Genomic DNA, 20,289 nt, shown 5'->3' with positions numbered 1-20,289 from the left:
GTTTGTTCCTCTGAGACTGGAAAGTAGCCAGAATGAACTTGCACTAGAACCATGTATATATAACACCAATAATAATGAATTAAAGACAAATATCAATTCAACAAGCCTTCTACGAGGCAGCCAATAAATAACAGTAACAAATTACATGCAAATTGAGCCAGAGGCAGCCAATGGTTAAGGATGAGAATGTACCATGGCCAGCATTACAACTATCCTTAGAAAAAATATGGTCTTACGTGTAGCCTTTTTTGCATGGATCCTGACAAAACTGTGTAACATTCAAAATTTGCAAGTAATGTTAGCAATGATGCCCCAGCTCAAAGAATTAGAAAAAGGAGCAAGCGGAACTTTTTCAGTGATTTTCCCTTTTATGACAAAGCAATAGGTTGTTCTCCTTCCATTTCAGATATCACAATTAGATGATCAATCAATTGAAGAGATAACGGTTCTGACTTGGGAACTGGGTTGATAACCTGCAGTAAAGAATGTATTAGCCTTAGCCTGAAAGTGTTTTTTTCCATTTGGACAAACAAATCAGACAGTATACCTTCTTGTTGTTTTTCATGTAGCCAATGGCAACTTCTCCCCGCAAGTTGGCTCTTTCAGCAAGCTCCGCAAATGAGGGGTTCTCCCCACTTTGCATGTAGAGACTAATATCCTAAAAAATAAAAAGCATGTCAAGAAAGTTAGTGTTCGATTCCTGGATATAGAATAAGAAAAACTAGTTTCATCACTCAGAAGTTCTCAATAGAGTCAAAGTCCTAGATTTAAGGGGTATGGTGACAACCACCACCAGCTGCTCTCTCAACGAGCTATTAGATTTGATTCTAGTTAGTGCAAGAACAACACCACCAAGCTCAATCTAGAATTGGCTATATCAAATACAAGACGAATGAATAATTTAGTGTTTTGTGCAGAATTATATGCTTTCTTACGACTTTATCATGGCTCATCCCTAAAACAACAACTTAGAGCAATTTCATAAATGTAAATGTTTCTATTGCCAAGAGTTACCTTGACGTATATTTCATCTCCCTCAGCATTCAGAATATCCTTCCAAACCTCATTCAATTCATTGTTTTCTGCCACTGCCATTTCCAAAGAATCTTATGACCATGAGTAGATATATTGTTGAGAAACATTCTCTTTTTTCTTCAAAGTCCAACTAAGTTAAGAACATTCTTTGAGCTACAGACAGAACTGATAACCTTGAGCTGTTACAAGGCTCATTACTTCTTCCGCTGCAATATAAGTGAGGGATGGCTTGATTCTTGTAATCTGTGAGCTCAGAAGATTCAGTTTCGCCAAACTATAAAGACAATTCTTTATGTTGACAATTTGCATATATTTTTGCTCTAACCAGCAACACAAGGAAAATACCTGTTTCCCCAATTTTGAGTCAACAATTTCTGCAACTAGGTTATGTACCTAATAGTTATGCAGCAATTAGACAATTGCAGTATCTGAAGCAGACGACATAGCTCAGTGCTATAATAGAACACAAAAAATTAAACATGATGAGAAATGATAAGAGGATGCTCTTCTTTTAATCCTTCACAAATAGTAAAACTGTGTGGAGGATATGCAAACTCATTTTATCCCTTAGGCAGCTCCCAATAAAATTTACCAGACCCTTCTCATTCTATTTTCTGAAAAGGGGCTGCTACTTAAATTAGTATAAGATGATTACTAAATGTATTTCAGCCCCGTTCTTGATGGATGACACACATCCACAGGCAAAGTTAGCTGTTCTCTGTTGACTCTAAGAAGAAAATAGGTGCGTGGGTTTCCCAACATTGCAAAGACACACAGAGAGAAGAACAGTGACATTAAAGTTCCATGTGGCTTATATAAAACAACTACTAGAGGTGCAGATACAAATAAAGCAATCTAGTAGCCATATTTGCAATCACCATCAAGACAAAGATATTGATTTAAGTTCCTAATGCACATTGAATGAACAAAAGAATACAAAGGCTAGTAGCATCACATGTATGGAACTATGTTATGTGTTGGTTGTTCACGAATCATTTCGAGTTGCATCTTTGTTTTTTCTGTATCATTGAGTACTCATAAAGTAGATATCTATACCATAGTAATTCTGACAAATTCAATCTCAACTGACAGCAAATTTTCCATAAGTTCCTGGAGATGAATAAATGGTTGTATAACCATGTTTTATAGGATTTCTATGCAAGAAAGATTTAGTCTCATAGAGGGCAACGATGTTTACGAGAAGAGCTACGTGAGAGAACTTACATTTACTCCAAACTTGTTGCAGATAGTTTCAGCAAGAAGGAGAGAATATGCAGAATGCTTGTCTGCCTTGGCTGGCTCTGAACCGAGAGGAAAAAGTTTTTGTAATACCATCTCAATCTTCAACCAAATGAATATCACAAGCCATTACCTCCAAGTAGCCACTCTCTATCTGATATTACAACAATGGAAAAGGGAATATCTTCATCTTTCTTAAAAGATTTCCAAATGTTTGTGATGGTATCCTTTAGAGTGTCATAGTCCATTGGGTTTCCAATCTGCCACATTAAAAATCTACATTTAATACCTTAAAAAAAAGGAACAGACAAGATCCAACTGAAGGCAAGAATTCAGTTTCCTCTAACTGGTACTCAAGACAAAAAGGTCTAAACATAAGACTGAGAGATACCCTGTGAGAGACTCGGACATGTTTTAGTTTCCCTTGGCCGGCAAGTTTGCTAGCCTTATTTCTGTCATCCATTGGCACATCTGACAAGACTTCCTACAGATAGGTAAACAAAGATGATAAATAAAAGCATAGAATTGAAAAACTTACCAAGTCTAAATTCAGAGGCATTGCATTAGTGCTTTCTGAAGTGATATTTAGTGACCTACCATGCCTTGTAACCAAGACAAGTTTCCAAGGAGATAAATGCCTAATGGGAAAACAATAGTTGCCATTCGGCTAAAAATTGATGAGTTGCTTATAACAACTGAGAAAAGGTCATTTAGCTGATGATAAGCAATAAAAGAGTAAGGGGACAAGTTAGCAGAAAATTTTGGAACAAATTTCTTTATCATACCATCCTGTATTGCTATAACATGGTATTATAACACATGAAATACTTGGACAAGATAACTGAAAAGAAGCAGGACATCTCATCAAACAGAAAAGGCAGTCATCATGCTGTTGCAAATGATTTTGGGGATTGAAAAATTTCTCAACAAAAGAATCTCATAATTCCACCTGAACTATTTCTCAATGCTGAAGTTTTTTATTATTTGTGTAACAGTTTGTATTTAGAACCTTCGATACTTCTTTAGAGAGCTACGTACTCTTTATTTTAAAATAATAGGTAAATTTTGGTAACTTAAACATCATATATTCCACATTTACACAGTGTCACTATAAAACCTAAAAATGAAGAGGAAAAATATTTCGCAGACACTACTGCAAAGGTTAACCCAGTCTGTTACAACAAAGAAGGCACTTTCCTAAATGTTGTGATTGAGAATCAACAGCTAACTGCAAATAGCATATATGACACCATCCTGCTAAAGAACAGCAACACATACCAATACACTTCCAGGGCCTAGATAGTTGTCATATTCTTTAATCATTTCCACTACATCAGGGCGCCATCCAAGCATTAATATGCATTCTTTGGGTCCTAGCGACCAGTCAGATGCCTGCAGGAATAAGTTTAAAGAATAATTCAGACAAAAAGACTCAACATGTGTAACATCACCAATATTTTTCTCGGGATGGAATACCTTTGACCCTGATTTTGATCGTTTTGCTATCTTCCCAAGCCTTGCTTTTGTAATCTCAAAGGCCTGACTAAGGGACCTACCATCCTTCTTATGAGTTTCAGGATCTGGGAGAGTGTTATCATCTTCATCAAGACCACTTGATATTGCAAGTCGAGGTTTTTTCTTCCCATGAATGGGTGAAATAAACAAAACCTGCAAATGTATAACATAGAATTTTGGAGGGCAAAGATGCTTATAAATTCGAACATCCCATCAAAAACTAACATAAAAATCAAGCTAATAAGTCAAACACCTCAAAACTTGCAAACAAACTCTGTTCCCTCTGCAGCTATGAGGTCAGGGTTTAATAATGTGTAGAGAAATAAATGATTACTGCATGATGAAAAAATTGATTTTCAGCACATGGGTACTACAGAGGCTAGGCAGCTGCTTTCTTACTGCACTGCTTGATAGATACTACAGAATATTTGTGTCACCTCAAGGATCACAATACAGTCAGCAGTTTGTGGTGATCAAGTCTCTATAAGTTTTGTGAAAGAAGGAAAAGTTGTAAGTGTAAATTATTGCAGTCAACATGACAAGGGCCAATACCACAACTTTTGGTCCTGTGATATGCCAGAGCCTGATTGTATTTAAGAAGTACAAATATTTATTCTTGACTGCTAAAAATACGTTACATGTAAATAATTGATGTCAACATTGTTTCATTATTATCCTTTGATAAGCCAAAGTTGGTTCTATTTCACAAGGCACAAGATCAACTTTTGAATTCAAATATGAAATGACCTTGTGGAAGATATGCCTTCTAATGCTTCTTTGAACAAGGATAATTTTATGATTGCAGAGAATGTATTGCAAAAAGAATTTATATTGTGTACAATCTTCACATACTTTATCATTTTGTAGTAGAACTTCATCATCGTTTGGGTGGAAATGTATCTTCCCATTTCGATAAAGACCACAGACAACAGCCTGAGGGACAATGATAAACAAATCAAGTAAATCCAAGAAGCCATAAGAAAAAAAAGGAAAAAAACTGCACAAAATCATTAGAAGGGTTGACCTCCTGGAATCCACATCTTAATTGCCTATACTTTAGTCCCACTAGATCTGGTAAACAGTGAAGGTTAAAAACATTTTCTGCAAAAGGTACACAAGCAATTAAAATTCAGCAAGACTCTGTTCATAATGTTGGGGGATGAAAATCATGAATATGGATGACAAAAATCGATGAAACACAGAATACATTGGACAAAATGTGATTGCAGCAGTTTAAGAAACAACTTTAAGTTGCCAAGAAAGTGAAAATTCTATCGTGCAATGGTCAGTCGATGACGAGCTTTGATGAAAAGAATTACAAAAAGACAATCAAACGGAAGCCATCCATGAAACATAAAGGGTGTTCAAACTTTTGCAACATGTATCAAGAGATATTCATCCATTATACAAAATATACAGTTGAAACAGATTCCCTTGCATCTAAAAAATAGTCATACCTCACAGGTGTAGAGTGGCAAGGGCAAGAGATTTATTATTTTGCACTTGAATCAATTGATAAGTAGCAGTACAAAATTATATGGGGACTCAAACTGATTTTGGGATACAACAAAAAGATATGGCACAGTAGCAGCATGCAGACTTTTAGGCTCCATCTATGACTACCAGTCTATTAAGCCAAACGACAAAATTTCGATCACGCATAAATTACATGTCAACCACACCAGATGTGCTGGAAATATCATGCCTTGACAAAACACTCAAGGGAATTAACATTTAATGAGAAGTTGTACGGTACTTCGGTAATTAAGAAGGTGTCTGTATATCTTAATGAGTCCTTTCTGCCGAGAGCACTGAACAAATAATTTGGATGCAACATTTTCTACAGGCTCCACTTTCAATCCTGAGATTGATTTCAAAAGTTCACACGTGTTGGAACTTGAAACCTGCATTTCATTGAAGCAAAAGAATTAGCTCTAACACTTCAAATGATAAATCTTTGAAGGAGCACATCAGAACTGACCCCCTAGTATCATACCTCAACTATTGTGGGAACAGAGGACATTTCTTGAAGCGGTTGAAGTGCAAGGACAGAAAGAAATGCATCTGTATCAACTTCATATCTAGTAAAATGAAATGGAGACATCACTAAAGATATTTTTTTACCCAAGAAAAACTAAATGTGGTGACAAAATCTTAATTCTCGTTTAAGTAACATAATCCATGGTGGTACAGAGATAGATTAGTATGAAAAATAAGTACCAACAAATAGATAGTGACTAGTAACAGTTTGTCTGCGGACTAATGTCCACTATTTGGTTATTAAAGAGTTCCACCCATTTCAAAAGCCAAATACTAATTGCCTCTTTGGTTAATATGTTAAAATGACCAAGCTTTGATGAATCTGAATTCAAACTTGGTTATCGTTGGCCTTACAGTCAAGTAAAGCAAGTAGCTGTATATTACTTCAGACAAAGTAATAGATAAATTTTAATTCATTTACAGATTAATCATTACAAATCAGAATGACTAGCTGCTAAATATCCAACCAAATGACAAACAAAATTACCAAAAAAAAAGGTTAGAGGGAAAAGGAGTTGTTTCAGTAATTATACTCATCTGATGGACATCACTTTTTACCTATCGCCCTTTGTTGGCAATATGATGATGGCCCGTGCTTTGTTGGCTGCAGCTCTTTCAAATGATTTTGTCAAACTTAGACTGCAACTGCACCATCAGAAGTTACCGGTTGTTAGAATTGTAAGTAGGCAATGGGTCTATAGGCTATTCCAAAACACTTGTGTATTTAAAGAGAATAACGTGCTAAATGATAAAATACTTGCATCTATCTATTCCTCCTCTTTTACCCTTCAGATAAGCAAATTTTAGCTACCTATAAGCAAACTCCCTTCCTTTTCCATAGAAGTACAACACTTGAATAATGACAGCTCTGACGGCCATGAACAACCTTTCTCTGGGATGCCAAGATTGTCATATGCATGCAAGTTAGTGTAAAAAATAATTTGATAGATACCTCTTTGATAGGACATCTATGTGATTGAGATCTTTGGCAATGTTATCAGCTATTTTATCTATTTGCTTCCTTGGGAGATCAGATAAAAGAAGAATTCTCTGCCTCCTATACACATACACCAAAATGAATAATAATGCAGCACTACATCAAATATAGAGAAGACCATATAAAGGAGCATTACCTGGCATTTGCAGTACCTAAGCGAACAGCAAACTCATGATATTTGTTTAGTTGCTTTAGTATAAAGGTGAGATGACTATTGATGCCGCATATAATTATATGATCAGTCTCTAAAACTTGCATTTGTGCCCCCTCTCTTAATGTTTGCATCTTACCCTGTCCAAAGGGTAGTCAGAAAGATGCCATTTGGAAATTAACTTTAGGAAACTTGAAATTGTTACAACAGCTTACCCTAAATTGCTCTGTCATTGTGCTTAATAAGCGAGAATAGAACAGTATGCCCCAAATAGCGAGAACAAAGCCGATGATACGTTCTATTCGTGTTCTTTGCTGCAGTTAAAGCAAAAATCATATTATGACAATAACCACTGATACCTCATGGCATAGTTACAGCCTCTCAAATCAAATGAACCAAAAGAATTCACACTTTAAGATGTGTTGATGATGAACAAAGGCATGCCCAGGCCTCCCAAAAGCATTCCTCAAGAGATTGTTTGCTGCCCCTGTATATCTCCACAAGACATGTCTGTATTAGCAAAAGAACATGGGAAATCAAAATTGGGAGAGGGAATGATTCTACTACCCTACATGAGGAACTCATTCAGCAAAAAATATATTGTCAAGAATATTCAAAACAAATTTCAGATGGTAGAGAATACAGTGGCAAATAATAGACCAACTCAGAACCATATATTTAGGTTTTCCAACACAGCATCCTTAAAACAAGAAGTTTAAAGTACTTGAAACCAGTCCAGGTAAACAGATACCATTAACATAACTGGAACAACAAACAAATCAGATGAAAAATCGACTCAATCACAAACAAGAACCTGAAACTTATAGGATGGCAAATATCAGGGCCACTTTAACAAAGTAGGGTCCTCTAGCTAGAGTAATTCAAGCAAGCTCCAAATGCAGCTTGAGTTTAATTCTTCTGGAACTGAGTCTAGTCTCATATTATCTTAATCATATTGACCTTTTCTGCAGTTCTTGAACTCTAATTAACTGATTGACTAAATCTGCAGAATTTTCTACAACTTATATTCAAGCCTGGGTAATTTTTAAGAAGATCTAGCATAAGATTGGACACGTCAAGATGGAAGGAATTTTATTGAACATGGTTTTCCTACAAAAAGTTGTGGGGAACTATAAATAATTCATAATTAGTGATAGATGAATAATACAGTTGTCTTCTACTAGAACACTTCAAAAGAAAAAAAAAATCAGAGCTCTTTAAACTCAATTTAGATAAACAATCAATTTTCAATGTTACCACATCCTCATCAAAAAGAAGTAAGTACAAGGATGCTTAGCACAGTTGATTGAATTGATTTGAACCTTCAAAATTATAATATGAAATAATAATTGAGCAATTGTAACAAAATGACAGATAGGACATAGAAATCAAGCACATCTGACTGGGTGGCTTATACAGAAAAGATTCAGAATGAATATGGTACTCTACCTTGAGTTATAGAAGAGCAAACCACCAATGATGACAAATGACATACAAGATATAAGGAGCACGACGAAAAATCTGCATAACAGCAAAATTCCCAGTATCATGTAAAATGAAAAGATCAGTGAAACTAAAATGGATAAACAGCAACCTTCAGAATTCATCAGATAAAAAACGCTTGAACTGGCAAAATGACTTCATCAGATAAAAGGCATGAATTGGAATTTCATAGTTTCACAGGAATTGGAATTGGCATTAATTTCACAGTGAAACTAAAATGGATAAACAGCAACCTTCAGAATTCATCATATAAAAAACGCTTGAACTGGCAAAATGACTTCATCAGATAAAAGGCATAAATTGGAATTTCATAGTTTTTTGGCAGGTAATTCAACCCCTTTCATGATTATGCACAGTTTAGAAACCATTCCCAGCTTATTAACTTCTTTAGGAGTAAACTTAAACAGACTTTTGCATTGAGCTAACATGCATGTGCTCAAACATATTAACAATACTTAAACACCCAGAAGGGAATTGGAAATCTTTCATTAGGCCATACATGGTATGCTACAAAATAAATTGGCTGTAACAAAGTAAATAGCCTTAAGCAGGAAAACATATTTGGCTTCAAACTAAGCCAAAGGCCAACGATCTACTTTCTGGAGGAAAATAAGATATGTAGCTCATCCATTTTCCTAAAATTAATTAGTAGAACTTCCATGATCCTCTAAGCCAACATATACGAGATATTTGAGTGAAGTTCAAAGGAGGTGAGTGTAGAACTTACGTCGCAACATTTCTCTCAAGTTGCATGTTGAATAAATATATCAACCTTGACAAATTCCATCTGATATCTCGAAATGGAGGCAAAGAAACGTCCAATTGAAGAGGAGTTGGTTTACTCATGGAATTTGACATACAAGCAAAAGGTGAACTCTTAACCGGATATGTACAAATCATATAGAAGAATAACTGTTGTATCGCATTCAGCTTTACAGTGTTGGACAAGAACTCTATCAGTCTAGCTAGGGAAAAAGATGTCATGAATGCTAAAATAAGCTTAGCATGTTTACCCTGCACAAGCTGTAGCAAGAACCATCATCAGTTACATGATAGAATGTAGATCAACCAGTTAGAACTGCTTATCTTCCATATGGTGAAGCAGCTTAAGAAGGAGTGTAGTACAAGTAGAGCTGCGACCAGATGCATTCTTTTTCAAACTATTCACATAATAGACTCATTATTAGGTTTGACTTCAATCAAAAAGTGAACAATCCAGTATCAATTAAGTTATATCTATTGATCCCTGAGGGCACAAGGCAAGTTTAATTTCTTTATATCTTCATGCAAAAGTCTGAGAATTGAAACTCTAAACTGAAAAACCAGCAATTAGACCAGGATTTTCATTCTGTACAAATTTCAGAAGTATTAGCTTCCTTTTTCAATTTTATAAACAAGGAAACAGGAGTTCAGGAAGAACTTAATGAAACAAGTCCTAGAAATAGATTTTAACAAATGGACACAAGGCTAGGAGAAAGTTGGAGACTTTAAGGCCAGCAAATATAGTAACACATTCAACTCAAGCATAAAGATTAAGGCTTAACTGAATTCATGTTTAAATTCAAGACAGTCAGAATCTCCTGATCATCAGATTCTACTTGACTCAATTCAATTGCAGCCCTAAGGCCAGCTATAACCAGGTATCCCCAGACTGCAAACTTTTACATCTGAACAAGATAGCACATCAAGCGATGCATGACTTTCACCACCAAAGAACTATGCCTAAAGGCAATTACACAGTTTAAGATGCAAGAGCTTCAGATATTCCACTGTTTATACAGATTGTATGAATTAGATTACTATCCTGTACTTATTTCTTCCATTCAATGCATTCTTTCATCATTTTATGCTTCTGCTAGGTTCAGAATCTGTCACATTAAGCTTCCAGTTATTTATCCAGCATAAAATAGCTGCATTTTGCCAGAGTTTATAAGACAAAAATGCAAAGATTTCTGCTTTTTAGCTTTAGCTTCCATGAGATCTCGTAGCATATAAGATTTGTCTCCTCTTAACAAATTGTGAGAAGCAAGGGAAGAAGGTAGGGATGGCAAGGATGAAGGAAATATCAGCACTTAAAAATCTCAGCACGCTGCATTACATTTCTGCAAATGATCCTTTTCTGCTATGGCTTAATATACTTTATCAATATGCTATGAAAGTACAGATGATTCCTCTGTAGCTAAGTCTTCATTCTTATCTCCTCATAGAGGCATTTATCTTTTAACCTCGGTCTTTCATTTTGGATTATGGATACAATGATATCCCTTGCTCTTCCACTAAGCATGTTTCTATAGTCTCTTTACATCCACATCCTTTCTTTTCCTAAGCTTCCCCCAGTCTAAAGAACAAATGTTATGCCTGCAATGAAATCTGGGTAGCCAGAAACCCTCTGATGAGCAAGTACTGACTAAGCGATTTGAATGGAAGTACCTGAAAGACAAAAAGATTGTGTTTTGACAGTTTTAAAGCTCTAGGAAACCACGGAACATGCACCTGAAAAATACTTTGGATTTCCGTCTTTGAGAATCTATCACTAACTTTATTCAAATCAGTTATATTTACTGAAGGATCCAACTCCCTATGTTTCATATGGCAACTGATCTTCCATTTCCCTAGCAACAGATAACAACAATCGTCAGTAAAGAGAAAACGACTGATCAAAATTACTCAGATCAAGAACAATAGCAATTGCAAAGCATTCAATGAAGGCATGGAAGTTGTAAACTGTAAACCCCTGCATAATCTTCGAAACAATTACATAGACAGTGTCTGTCTTACAAAAAAAGAATGTCACAGACAATGGCCATGTGGTCACAAAAAACCCAATCAAGATTACAAATTAGAGGAATTTTCCAGCACACAAGCATGAACAAATCTGGAAAACCAGGTGATACGTATGTTCTGGTATAACTATTGTCTAGATAGTAAGTAAAAAGTAAGAGTAAATCTTTCCTACACTGACGGTGTATACACTATCATTGTTGGATTCATTACATGTGTACAAAAGTTGAATTCAAATTCAAATTTTGCATAGTTGTCATTTATCCAATATTGATAGTGTATACACTGTCAGTGTAGGAAAGATTAATCCAAAAAGTAATGCACACATCCATCGTTGAAAATCCACAACTAACATGCAAAACTCACCATCTTCACTTAATAGCAAGTAACCTGGGCAAAAAGCTGAAGGAAGGTTGCACCTGCAGGAGTATGGCATTGAGTTTCATAAATATTATTACCCCCAAAAGAAAGCTAATGATTTCCAAAATCAAAATATAATACATGCACTTAACAAAGAAACTTTTCCTCTGTCTGGAATCAGTGACACAGAAACACTACACTCTTTTAAGACCACAGATTAAGAAGTTCCTTCATCTTATTAGTTTAAGCACATTTTGTCCATTAGCCTCAACCAAAAATTAATGCTCCAGATATCAGCACACTAGATTAAAGAACAGATGTTATATAAAAACGCAAGAAAGTTAACTGATGGATGCAAATTCACCAGCTGTAACATAATTAAGACAAATTTACGAACAGCTAAGAATCCCAAAAAATTGCAACTACAACAGAGTATCTTTTGTTGCTTTTCATTAATTCCGCATACAAAAGGATGTCTGCAACTAAATCTCAGTTCTTTTCATCTTCTTTTTGTCTTCTCTCTAGTCTAGCTATAGTGGTGCTATGCTTTGTGCAGTGCAAGAGACTTAGAGTAGAGCCCCAATAGCACCTCAATAACACAATGAATTTCTCAAGTATCTGAAAGAAAAACAAAACTCAATGAAAATGTCTGGCAATGTCATTGCTGTCAAATAAAGATTGCATTCTCTATACTATACAGTTGAATTATCATCTTTTTTCCAGGATATTTTGGAGGAAAATACAAGACTTCTGTCAAGTAGATTGAGTTCCATTGTAATGTCAAATAAAACAATAATGGAGGTGAAAAAACCACCTTATGAGATGAATGAAGAAAAAAGGAAAAAAAAAATTAATCTATATCTTTTATTCAGAGAGTTACTAGAATTCTAAAAGCAATAACTTTGCTCCACATTGTGCCTTCCTCAGGAATTCTTATCATTAGTCATTCTTGGCTTTTTCAGCTGCCTACTCAGGCAATTGATCATTAGTGATGACTTCACAGTATTTAGCCATTGCCTAAAACCGCAGCAAATAAGCTGCCATTTGTCTAGAAAGTTCAAAAACGTTGCGGAAAATTACTATCATACCATTTCATCAAGCAAACCAAACTCATGATCCAAATGCCAGATGAAAAGTTCAAACAAGTTGATAGCATTAAACATTCATATGAACTCAAAACACGACAATTACATGGGACGGAAGAGTACAAAAAACAAGAACAGAAAGAAAAACATTACATGTACTAACTTGCATAAAAAAAATTTAAAAGAATCTTTATCTGGTATTCAACATAAACAAGACTTCAACTTTATATGTTTCCATTAGATACAGCACAAATGTACTTGATCAAACAAATGCATGCATTCAATCATAACCAGAAAAAATTTCTTACTAATAAAATATAGAACAATCTGAAGAATCAGAATTCAATCCAAATGGCTCACCTCCTTAATGGAGAAATCTTGGTCAATCTTGGCTTTGATGTTAAAAAACATGGCCCTGGGCTATACAAGGGAAGGTGCAGCATCCCTTTTGCTTATTTCTCTCGACAGAATTTGTTTCTGAATAAAATGAACTAAGAGGAGGACTGAGGCAGTTTTCTGGAAATTGTAGTCGCTGACTCAGAGACAGTTTACTGTTTCATTTTTGTGATGTAAAGTGAAAGAACCCAGAAAGTGTTCTGCCTTTTATTATATGAAAAAAGATTACAAGTCCTAGAAGATTACAATTGACTGATCTCCAAACATGAAAAAGAAAAAAGGGTCTTTTTTGTCTTACGGTGAAAAGAAAAGGGTTTATCTCATTTTATTTGATGTTAGCATTGATGGGCCGCCGACAAGGATTAAAAAAGTAGTAATTAGATGTGAATCATGAGAGAGCTTGGTTAAAATTTTTAATTTTTTGCTTGTATGCTCTTTTGAGCATGGATTTTATGGACAAATAAGGAGCTTGTACAATGATATAGGGATTGAAGGGTTGAAATTGATCTATTTGAATTTTGCGGGCTTAAAATTAGTTTTTTTAGAAAATTTAAAGGGACACTAAGGATCCACGTCATATACACGTATTGGATTATTGTAGATAATAGTACCTTTTTGTAATTTGAGATACAACGGTAAATATACAATAGAAGGTAGGGGTGAGCAAATTATCCGCTAACTCGAAACCCGTCATATTCGATCCGATCCAAAATTTAAGATATTCAACCTGTGATCCAATCAAAAGAGAGTTGAATACCCAATAGGATGAGGTACGGGTTAGGATCAAATAATTAAAAATTCACAGGTACCCGATCCACTCCATATATATATATATTTTTTTATTTTTTTTTATACACATACTGTTGAGTAATATTTTTAAAACTATATAAGCAATTTCATTGAATAAATTGCATTACAAATATGAGAGATTATAATTTATTTACAAGATTCATTTTGTAGGGGTTATGATCTTATTTTTTATAAAAAAAAAAAGTTTAATTAATGTAGAATATATAATCAAAAAAATGTGTTACTTATTTCAAACTTTTATTGATTTTGAATTCTTTTAAAAAATTTTCCTTTGTCTTGTATTTTCTTTGCATGCTTGTTCCTTGGTGAGAAATTTTTTTTAGAACAAAGTCTTTATTAAATGTTAGATGAATGTGTAAAATATAAAATTAAATCAGTATAATTTTTTTAAAAAAAATTAAATGATAAATGGGATGGAGCGAGATACCTGTTAACCTAATCTTATCTCAGTAGATACCCTATAACTGAGTACTCGCTGATATGCAGGACAGATAAGGATACAAAAAATGATTGACTCGCAAGGTACAAGTCGAGGTCTAACAAATGATGGACGGAACAAGTATCTGACCCGCGCCCACCCGATAGAAGGATAAAAATCTGGATTTTTTTTTCTTTTTTTGAGGAAAATATCTGGAGTTGACAAAAAGATAGGAGGAGTCGAGCAAAAATGTGCAAGTGAACCACGTCGCTGTCTTCTGTGCATTGTTTTCTTTTCTTTTTTTTTTTTCTGACGAAGTGAGTATCGGGATTCAACGGATTATATTTCCGGACTCGACTATTCATACTTCACTTGTGCCTCCACTCCTCAGAAGACACGAGACGATAGAAGGGGTCGAACCGCGACTACACGGTGCCAGGATCTAAGGAGGCACCCTAGCACTGAGCCAACCCGGGGGGTCTGTGCATTGTTTTCACTTGGTACTAAGTTGCGAAGTCTTAAATGCAGATTCCTAGACTGCTTCTTCGCACTCGTACTCTCTTCTGATCCATTCAGCACCAAAAACGGTAGGTAGAACAGGAAAAATGCAAATGTTATTAATTAATATTTTTGAAGACTCCAAGATTAGATCTAGTTTTGTGACGCATAGAGATTTTTTTTTCCCCTTTTTTCCAAAGTGAAAACTTAACATGTTACAGTGTTTAATCTTAAATCTTAAAAAGAAAATGAAAGAGGACCCCCTTTTGAAAACTGACTCCTTGTATTTACTGGAGTGCTCCTTTCATAGGGCATATGCAATCGTCAATGGTGGTCCAAAACAGCCTCACAAGTTAAAATCAATATTGCATTGTCAATTTAACACCACGTGTTAGAAGAAAAAAAAAAAGATAATGGACAGCAAACTCAGCGGATAAGGTATCTTAATAACCAAAACCAATTTTTTGTGTAAAACAAGAGAGAGAGAGCATCTGGAAGGAGTTAATTTTCCCTCTCTAATGTATGGCCTTATTTCGCACAGGTGTTGTCTGTTTGGATGTATATGCAATAAAAATGTAATTTAGAATTATATTTATGATATAAACAGAACAAAATTTGAACTTCTTTTTTTTTTTTTTTTTTTGTAAATCTTAATAACCAAAGCCAATTTTTGTATGTAAAACAAGAGAGAGAGAGCATCTGGAAGGAGTTAATTTTCCCCTTTTTTTTTATCTTTTGGCTCTCTCTCCATTTTTTTTTTTTTTGGGGGGGAATTTGATGGAAAGACGAAATCAAACGCGTTATTAAAGGAGGAGGAGGAATTGTGAAGATTAAAAGAACGCATTACTACACAGTTGGTTTGGAAGGATCAAATAGGTAGTAGTACCCAGGCGGATGGTTGTGCTGGACTGCTTTTATCGCTTAACCACCACATCAGCCGGAGAAATTTCTTGTAATGGAGGAACACGCGAGTGCTTGCTGTCCTTTTCCATTTTCGCTCTTCCAGTCCAGGCCGCAAAAAGAATCTTAAGATTTCAGCCAAATCCGGGAGGAAAGGAAGAAACGAAAACTTGCCATCGGGCAGCGTCTGTATTCTATTGAGCTGTCGATGTCAAATGGGGTGCTGGCAAAGGAGGACAAATTGGAAATTTTTGGCCGAGTCATTTTCACTTCTAATCAGACAACTTTAGGGCTGTTGGGATGGATCGTGTTGTAACTTTCGATCACCTGACCTGCTCTCTGTTTAACACTCCTTATTACTAGGAGTGACCGACTGGGATTTTGCCAAATTGATGTCCCCCTCAACTTTTTTTTTTCTTTCGAAGCCCAAAGACCTTACGTCAATTTTTACAAACCTAAACCCCGAAAAAACTCCAAAAGTCGGTATCCTTTGAGATCCCGCAGGAGATTTATAACTACCAACCCAAACCCTCCCAACCCCGATGTGGGATACATCAAAGGGGATTCCAACCCAAACCTCCACAACGGATGTCCCCCTCAACTTGACATGAATTATTTTGATGATCAAAAATGTAAGTCAACGATGTGTTTCAGCCGCCACCGTATTGATTTAAGAGAGTAAAAAGTTGGTAGCATCAAGTATTTGGATGTACAATGTTAGCTCTAAAATGCTTGGCCTAACATTCTGCAGGATAAAATGTGGCAAGGAATCTCACCAAATTATTAGCCAAATCAAAGATCATCAGGTTGCCAAATTTAGCAGCAAGAGGATCAGCCAAATCAAGAATCTCATTTTAACTTCGACTTTTTATACTGTACCCAACACGTAATTAGCTTGTTCAAGTCTTCAAGAACAATCAACTCAACCACGTTAATCAACTTGATGTCAAAACCTTCAGAATAAGAAGCAGCAATCATGTACTTGTAACCACTTTTACTAGCCATGCCTGAATCAAAATCTTAGAATATGGTATAATCACAAGTAGCTGTTCGCTTTTACAATGTCCCACTATCCACAAACTACAAAATGATCCCCACAATCCCACAAGCCAAAAGGGGGAGTAGCACTTGAAGGATAATATTTAGTTTGCAATCCCTCCATCCGAGCAATTTAATTTAGATAAAGTGCCTACATCTGTCAAGCTTTCATGGGGGAATGACATCATTAAGTCGTCCAACTAAAACTTCATGGTCAAAACAGATGGTCCAAAAAGGAGGGCTAAAGCTAGAAGTATGGTAATGGTGTCTGACTTAGATTGCACTGCCATGGATTGTAAGAACAAACATAATTGCTGATGGAGAAAAATGTAAAGAGGTGAGGTTGGGAGTTCTAATAGGCACGTGCAAGAAATTTGGTGCTTATGAAGGGGCAGGTGGTTCAGGCTTCACAAGTGCGGGCTCCTCTGATTGAAGAGTAGGATAGATAAGTGCTGCGAGTGATATGGGCATGATGCAAAGTGATTTAGATTGAAGATATTGCATTGCAGCCCCAACATCTTCTTCCATTAGCTTAGCTACTTCCCGTTCTGTTTCTTCGTTGGACCATTTCTCCCAAACTTGCTGGTTGGTTATGTTTTCACCAGTATCGCCCTTTATTTTTGACAAGAATAATTTGTTAAGGTTAAAGCAACTTTTGCAGAAGCAAACAAGGAGATTGTTCTGAAGAACATGAGCTTTTGTGTAGCTCAAGGCTCAATACAAATAAATTATGCTTCACATTACCTCGACAGTCTGCAATGGAATGTCAGCAACAAGTTGTGCCACTGCACCAGCTCCCCCTAGCCTACTCATGCTCAATACCTGATAAGTAGTTGTTTGGTATGAGATTAGGGCAGCAGGTAAAAAAATGGTAATATCTGCAAAACTTTTTACAGATGTGACATTAATTGAAAATTTATCTGAATGAAATTAGTAATGAGATGTCCAGGCAACCTATCATATTGATATCAATAAATGAAAAATAATTTAGCAGGAAAGCAGTTCCTCATGGGCAGGTATCTCACTTGACCAACCCCCCTTCCTGGCACACAGTACCTATTTTAGATTTCTTCTGTTAAAACTTGGTCTGGACTTGCATATGTCGCAGCTCAGACCAAACAATCTTGTTCATACTTTGTAGCATTAGAGTCCAAAACATTCTAAGTAATGGAACCTGCTAGGTCAGCACCGTCTATTGGATGAAATTTGTCAACCTCTTCAAAAGGTCGTAAAAAGAGCAAGATCAAGCCACAAATCCTAGAAATGTCTTTTAGGAGATGAACTTCAAGCCACTCTTAAATCCTATATCATCAAAAATACTTCAGCCAGGATGGCTTCATTCATTAAATGATATCTACCTGCTGAGGTTACTATATAAGTGCCCATTTCCCTCAACTGACATTCAAGCACTATTAATGTGTCTTTGATTGCAATCAGCCAAGATGCTTCTGAAACAAACGCACCTTCCAGGCAAATAACAATTGGAAAGCCAAATATGACAACAAAGTGATCACCAATAATAACTTAAAATCTCTGCAACTGGCATGGCCATACCTTGACCTGAAGCCTTAAGAACTTCACATAATCTAGAATCTCATCAAGCATTGCAGCTCGATCTGTCTGCCAAGTAAAGGGAGAAAAAGGAAAGAGAGAACACCAAATTTCAGTCCAAAAACAATATACATCCTGCTTAAAGAGAAAAGGAACACATTCTACTGTCTAAATTCCTTTAACATCTTGTTATACAACCCATAGTCGGTTAAGTTGATAATGAGTCACGTCAATTATAAAACAGAGCAATCACCATGACAAAAAAGTGAAGAATTTTTTCATTCTTAAGCTACACTTCAATCCCACAACATACATTGGCAAACAGCTCAAAGGTCATTGTCCCACTGAATTGTGTGACATATAAATAATGATATATCAATCTGGGTGACCATATTTGCTGAAGTAGCAACAACCTAACTATGCCATCAGTACACAGACATTAATGTATCACATAATCCTTCAAAGATAATGTAATCATCTTATTCATATTCCATCGCGGAAACTTATCAATAAGCTTTTGCTGGAGAAGTAAAATAGTATGAATTAACGAAGTGATGAGTTAGCACAGAGAAAAGATTACTGAAACATTTCCAATAATCTACATTGTCAACAGATAAACAGAGCAAAACCTTGTTGCAGCTAGGAACAAGTTCCTGCAAGGCCTTTATTCTTTCTGATATCCTCTCTCTACGTAGCTGTGACATGAGATCAATACATTTGCACAAGTTAAAAAGATGTCTCTTCTTAAACTACCTCGAATACCTCAATTATCTTAGTTTTATTACCCTCTCAGCAATACTATGGGGATCTGTCGCTTGTCCTCTTCGGGCACGAACCCTTGGCCTAATGGCAGGTGGATGTGGCACAGTCACTGCAGTGCTTGGTGTTGGTTGGCCCTGAAAAGCCTGCAAAAGCCATTCAGGGGTTCAAGATTTTACCTACTCATAAAACTGACAATTTATTAAGAGTATCAAAAGTGGTTGACAATTTATTAAGAGTATCATAACATCTCATCAACATAAATTCCGGAACCTAATGACTTCCTTTGGATGCATAACCTGAAATTGGACTGTTATAGTACTACCTTCGCTATACATGTAACTCCAACCACTAGACAATCTGAAGTATCTTTATAACCAAAACCTACAGCTAAAAATCGAACTATGTCTTCCATAGATGTATGATCATTATAGATGAAATATAGAAAATAATATCACCTGCTGGACCTGAGGTGCAGCATGCCGCATCCCGTGAGGCTGCATTTGTTCAAAGCCCGGGTACAAGCTTCCCATATTTACAGCTTCCCCTCTATCCTGCAAGCAATAACATAAAGAATATTAAATTATCAACCAGACTAACAAAAAAGTCCATTTCTTAATTCGACTTTCACTCGAGAACAAAATCACCACATAAAGAGGTTCAAAATTTCTTCCAAATTTCAGTCAATTCACCAAAAAAAACTCATTTTTTATAGTAAACGAAAGGAAAAATAGAAAAAAGAAAACAAAAAAAATTTCACAAAGCTTACTGCTTTAACACCAAAAGCTCCAGTGTCAGTGACGTCATCCCGGCCATTATCCAAGCTAAGACCTAAAGGGAACAGCTGTTGATGATGGTGTAGACCGCCAGCGACGGAGCTGAGCTGAGAGACAGCAGAGTTAAGCGAGGCCGTGTCCGAAGTGCTTCCGACGTCGTTTACTGGCAAGCCGGAGTAGGAAGGGAGTTGGAGAATTTGCTCAAGGAAGTCGTCCGTGGGGTATCCTTCCTGAGGTGGGTTTGTTGCCATGTCTGGGGAAAACGCGTCGGAGACGGAGAATTTCCCGGCGAGGGGACTATCGGAGAGAAGGATAGAGAGAGAGAAAAGGTGGAAGAGGATGTTTGCTTGTTTGTCGTTTGGTGTGGACTGTGGAGTTTTCTGTTAGCGTGCCTATTTAGTGTTAGTGCGTTTGGGGAAATGAAAAGTGTGACGACT

General features: G+C 36.1%; 2 protein-coding genes across 7 annotated transcripts; both read right to left on the bottom strand.

Moving 5' to 3' along the window:
- Positions 1-96: 96 nt before the first annotated feature.
- On the bottom strand, positions 97-13,458 carry LOC113734210 (putative ion channel POLLUX-like 2). 5 transcript variants are annotated; one of them, XM_027260606.2, is made up of 24 exons: positions 13,067-13,455; positions 11,628-11,680; positions 10,974-11,092; positions 9,208-9,503; positions 8,427-8,498; positions 7,389-7,464; positions 7,193-7,291; positions 6,963-7,117; positions 6,782-6,886; positions 6,388-6,474; positions 5,786-5,870; positions 5,546-5,693; positions 4,814-4,890; positions 4,642-4,722; positions 3,751-3,942; positions 3,553-3,666; positions 2,666-2,758; positions 2,408-2,534; positions 2,260-2,336; positions 1,381-1,428; positions 1,209-1,278; positions 1,015-1,088; positions 548-658; positions 97-473 (listed from the first exon to the last, which is right to left on the bottom strand). In XM_027260606.2, exons 1-24 carry the CDS (start codon positions 13,147-13,149, stop codon positions 369-371), a joined length of 2,547 nt encoding a protein of 848 aa, XP_027116407.2. In that variant the 5' UTR covers positions 13,150-13,455; the 3' UTR covers positions 97-368. The 5 variants fall into 5 exon arrangements, with proteins under 5 accessions (XP_027116407.2, XP_071937998.1, XP_071937999.1 ...); XM_072081897.1 differs by lacking the exon at positions 6,782-6,886 and having other exon boundaries at positions 13,067-13,458; XM_072081898.1 differs by lacking the exon at positions 11,628-11,680 and having other exon boundaries at positions 13,067-13,413.
- Positions 13,459-16,736: 3,278 nt separating this feature from the next.
- Positions 16,737-20,265, bottom strand: LOC113734209 (transcription factor UNE12). Of its 2 annotated transcripts, XM_027260603.2 has the most exons (7): positions 19,846-20,265; positions 19,535-19,630; positions 19,103-19,222; positions 18,947-19,012; positions 18,321-18,386; positions 17,511-17,588; positions 16,737-17,378 (listed from the first exon to the last, which is right to left on the bottom strand). In XM_027260603.2, the coding sequence occupies exons 1-7, from the start codon at positions 20,101-20,103 to the stop codon at positions 17,148-17,150; spliced, it is 915 nt and encodes a 304-aa protein (XP_027116404.2). In that variant the 5' UTR covers positions 20,104-20,265; the 3' UTR covers positions 16,737-17,147. The 2 variants fall into 2 exon arrangements, with proteins under 2 accessions (XP_027116404.2, XP_071937996.1); XM_072081895.1 differs by lacking the exon at positions 18,321-18,386 and having other exon boundaries at positions 19,846-20,253.
- Between the last annotated feature and the right edge of the window lie 24 nt (positions 20,266-20,289).

Source organism: Coffea arabica, chromosome 3c (assembly GCF_036785885.1).
Source record: "Coffea arabica cultivar ET-39 chromosome 3c, Coffea Arabica ET-39 HiFi, whole genome shotgun sequence".
In the NCBI taxonomy this organism is placed as follows: domain Eukaryota; kingdom Viridiplantae; phylum Streptophyta; class Magnoliopsida; order Gentianales; family Rubiaceae; genus Coffea; species Coffea arabica.
Note: the sequence above shows the minus strand (reverse complement) of the source record. Positions and strands in the feature narration are given on the sequence as shown.

What these genes read in the sequence shown, in the direction of transcription:
- LOC113734210 (XM_027260606.2), bottom strand. Translation starts at nt 13,149, where the DNA reads ATGCTGCACCTTCCCTTGTATAGCCCAGGGCCATGTTTTTTAACATCA. An exon ending in AAGATTTCTCCATTAAGGAG is followed by an intron (nt 11,681 to 13,066) that starts GTGAGCCATTTG and finishes ATACTCCTGCAG; the next exon opens with GTGCAACCTTCCTTCAGCTT. An exon ending in TTCTACTACAAAATGATAAA is followed by an intron (nt 3,943 to 4,641) that starts GTATGTGAAGAT and finishes ATACATTTGCAG; the next exon opens with GTTTTGTTTATTTCACCCAT.
- LOC113734209 (XM_027260603.2), bottom strand. Translation starts at nt 20,103, where the DNA reads ATGGCAACAAACCCACCTCAGGAAGGATACCCCACGGACGACTTCCTT. An exon ending in GAGCTTTTGGTGTTAAAGCA is followed by an intron (nt 19,631 to 19,845) that starts GTAAGCTTTGTG and finishes TATTGCTTGCAG; the next exon opens with GATAGAGGGGAAGCTGTAAA. An exon ending in CTGCACCTCAGGTCCAGCAG is followed by an intron (nt 19,223 to 19,534) that starts GTGATATTATTT and finishes TGGCTTTTGCAG; the next exon opens with GCTTTTCAGGGCCAACCAAC.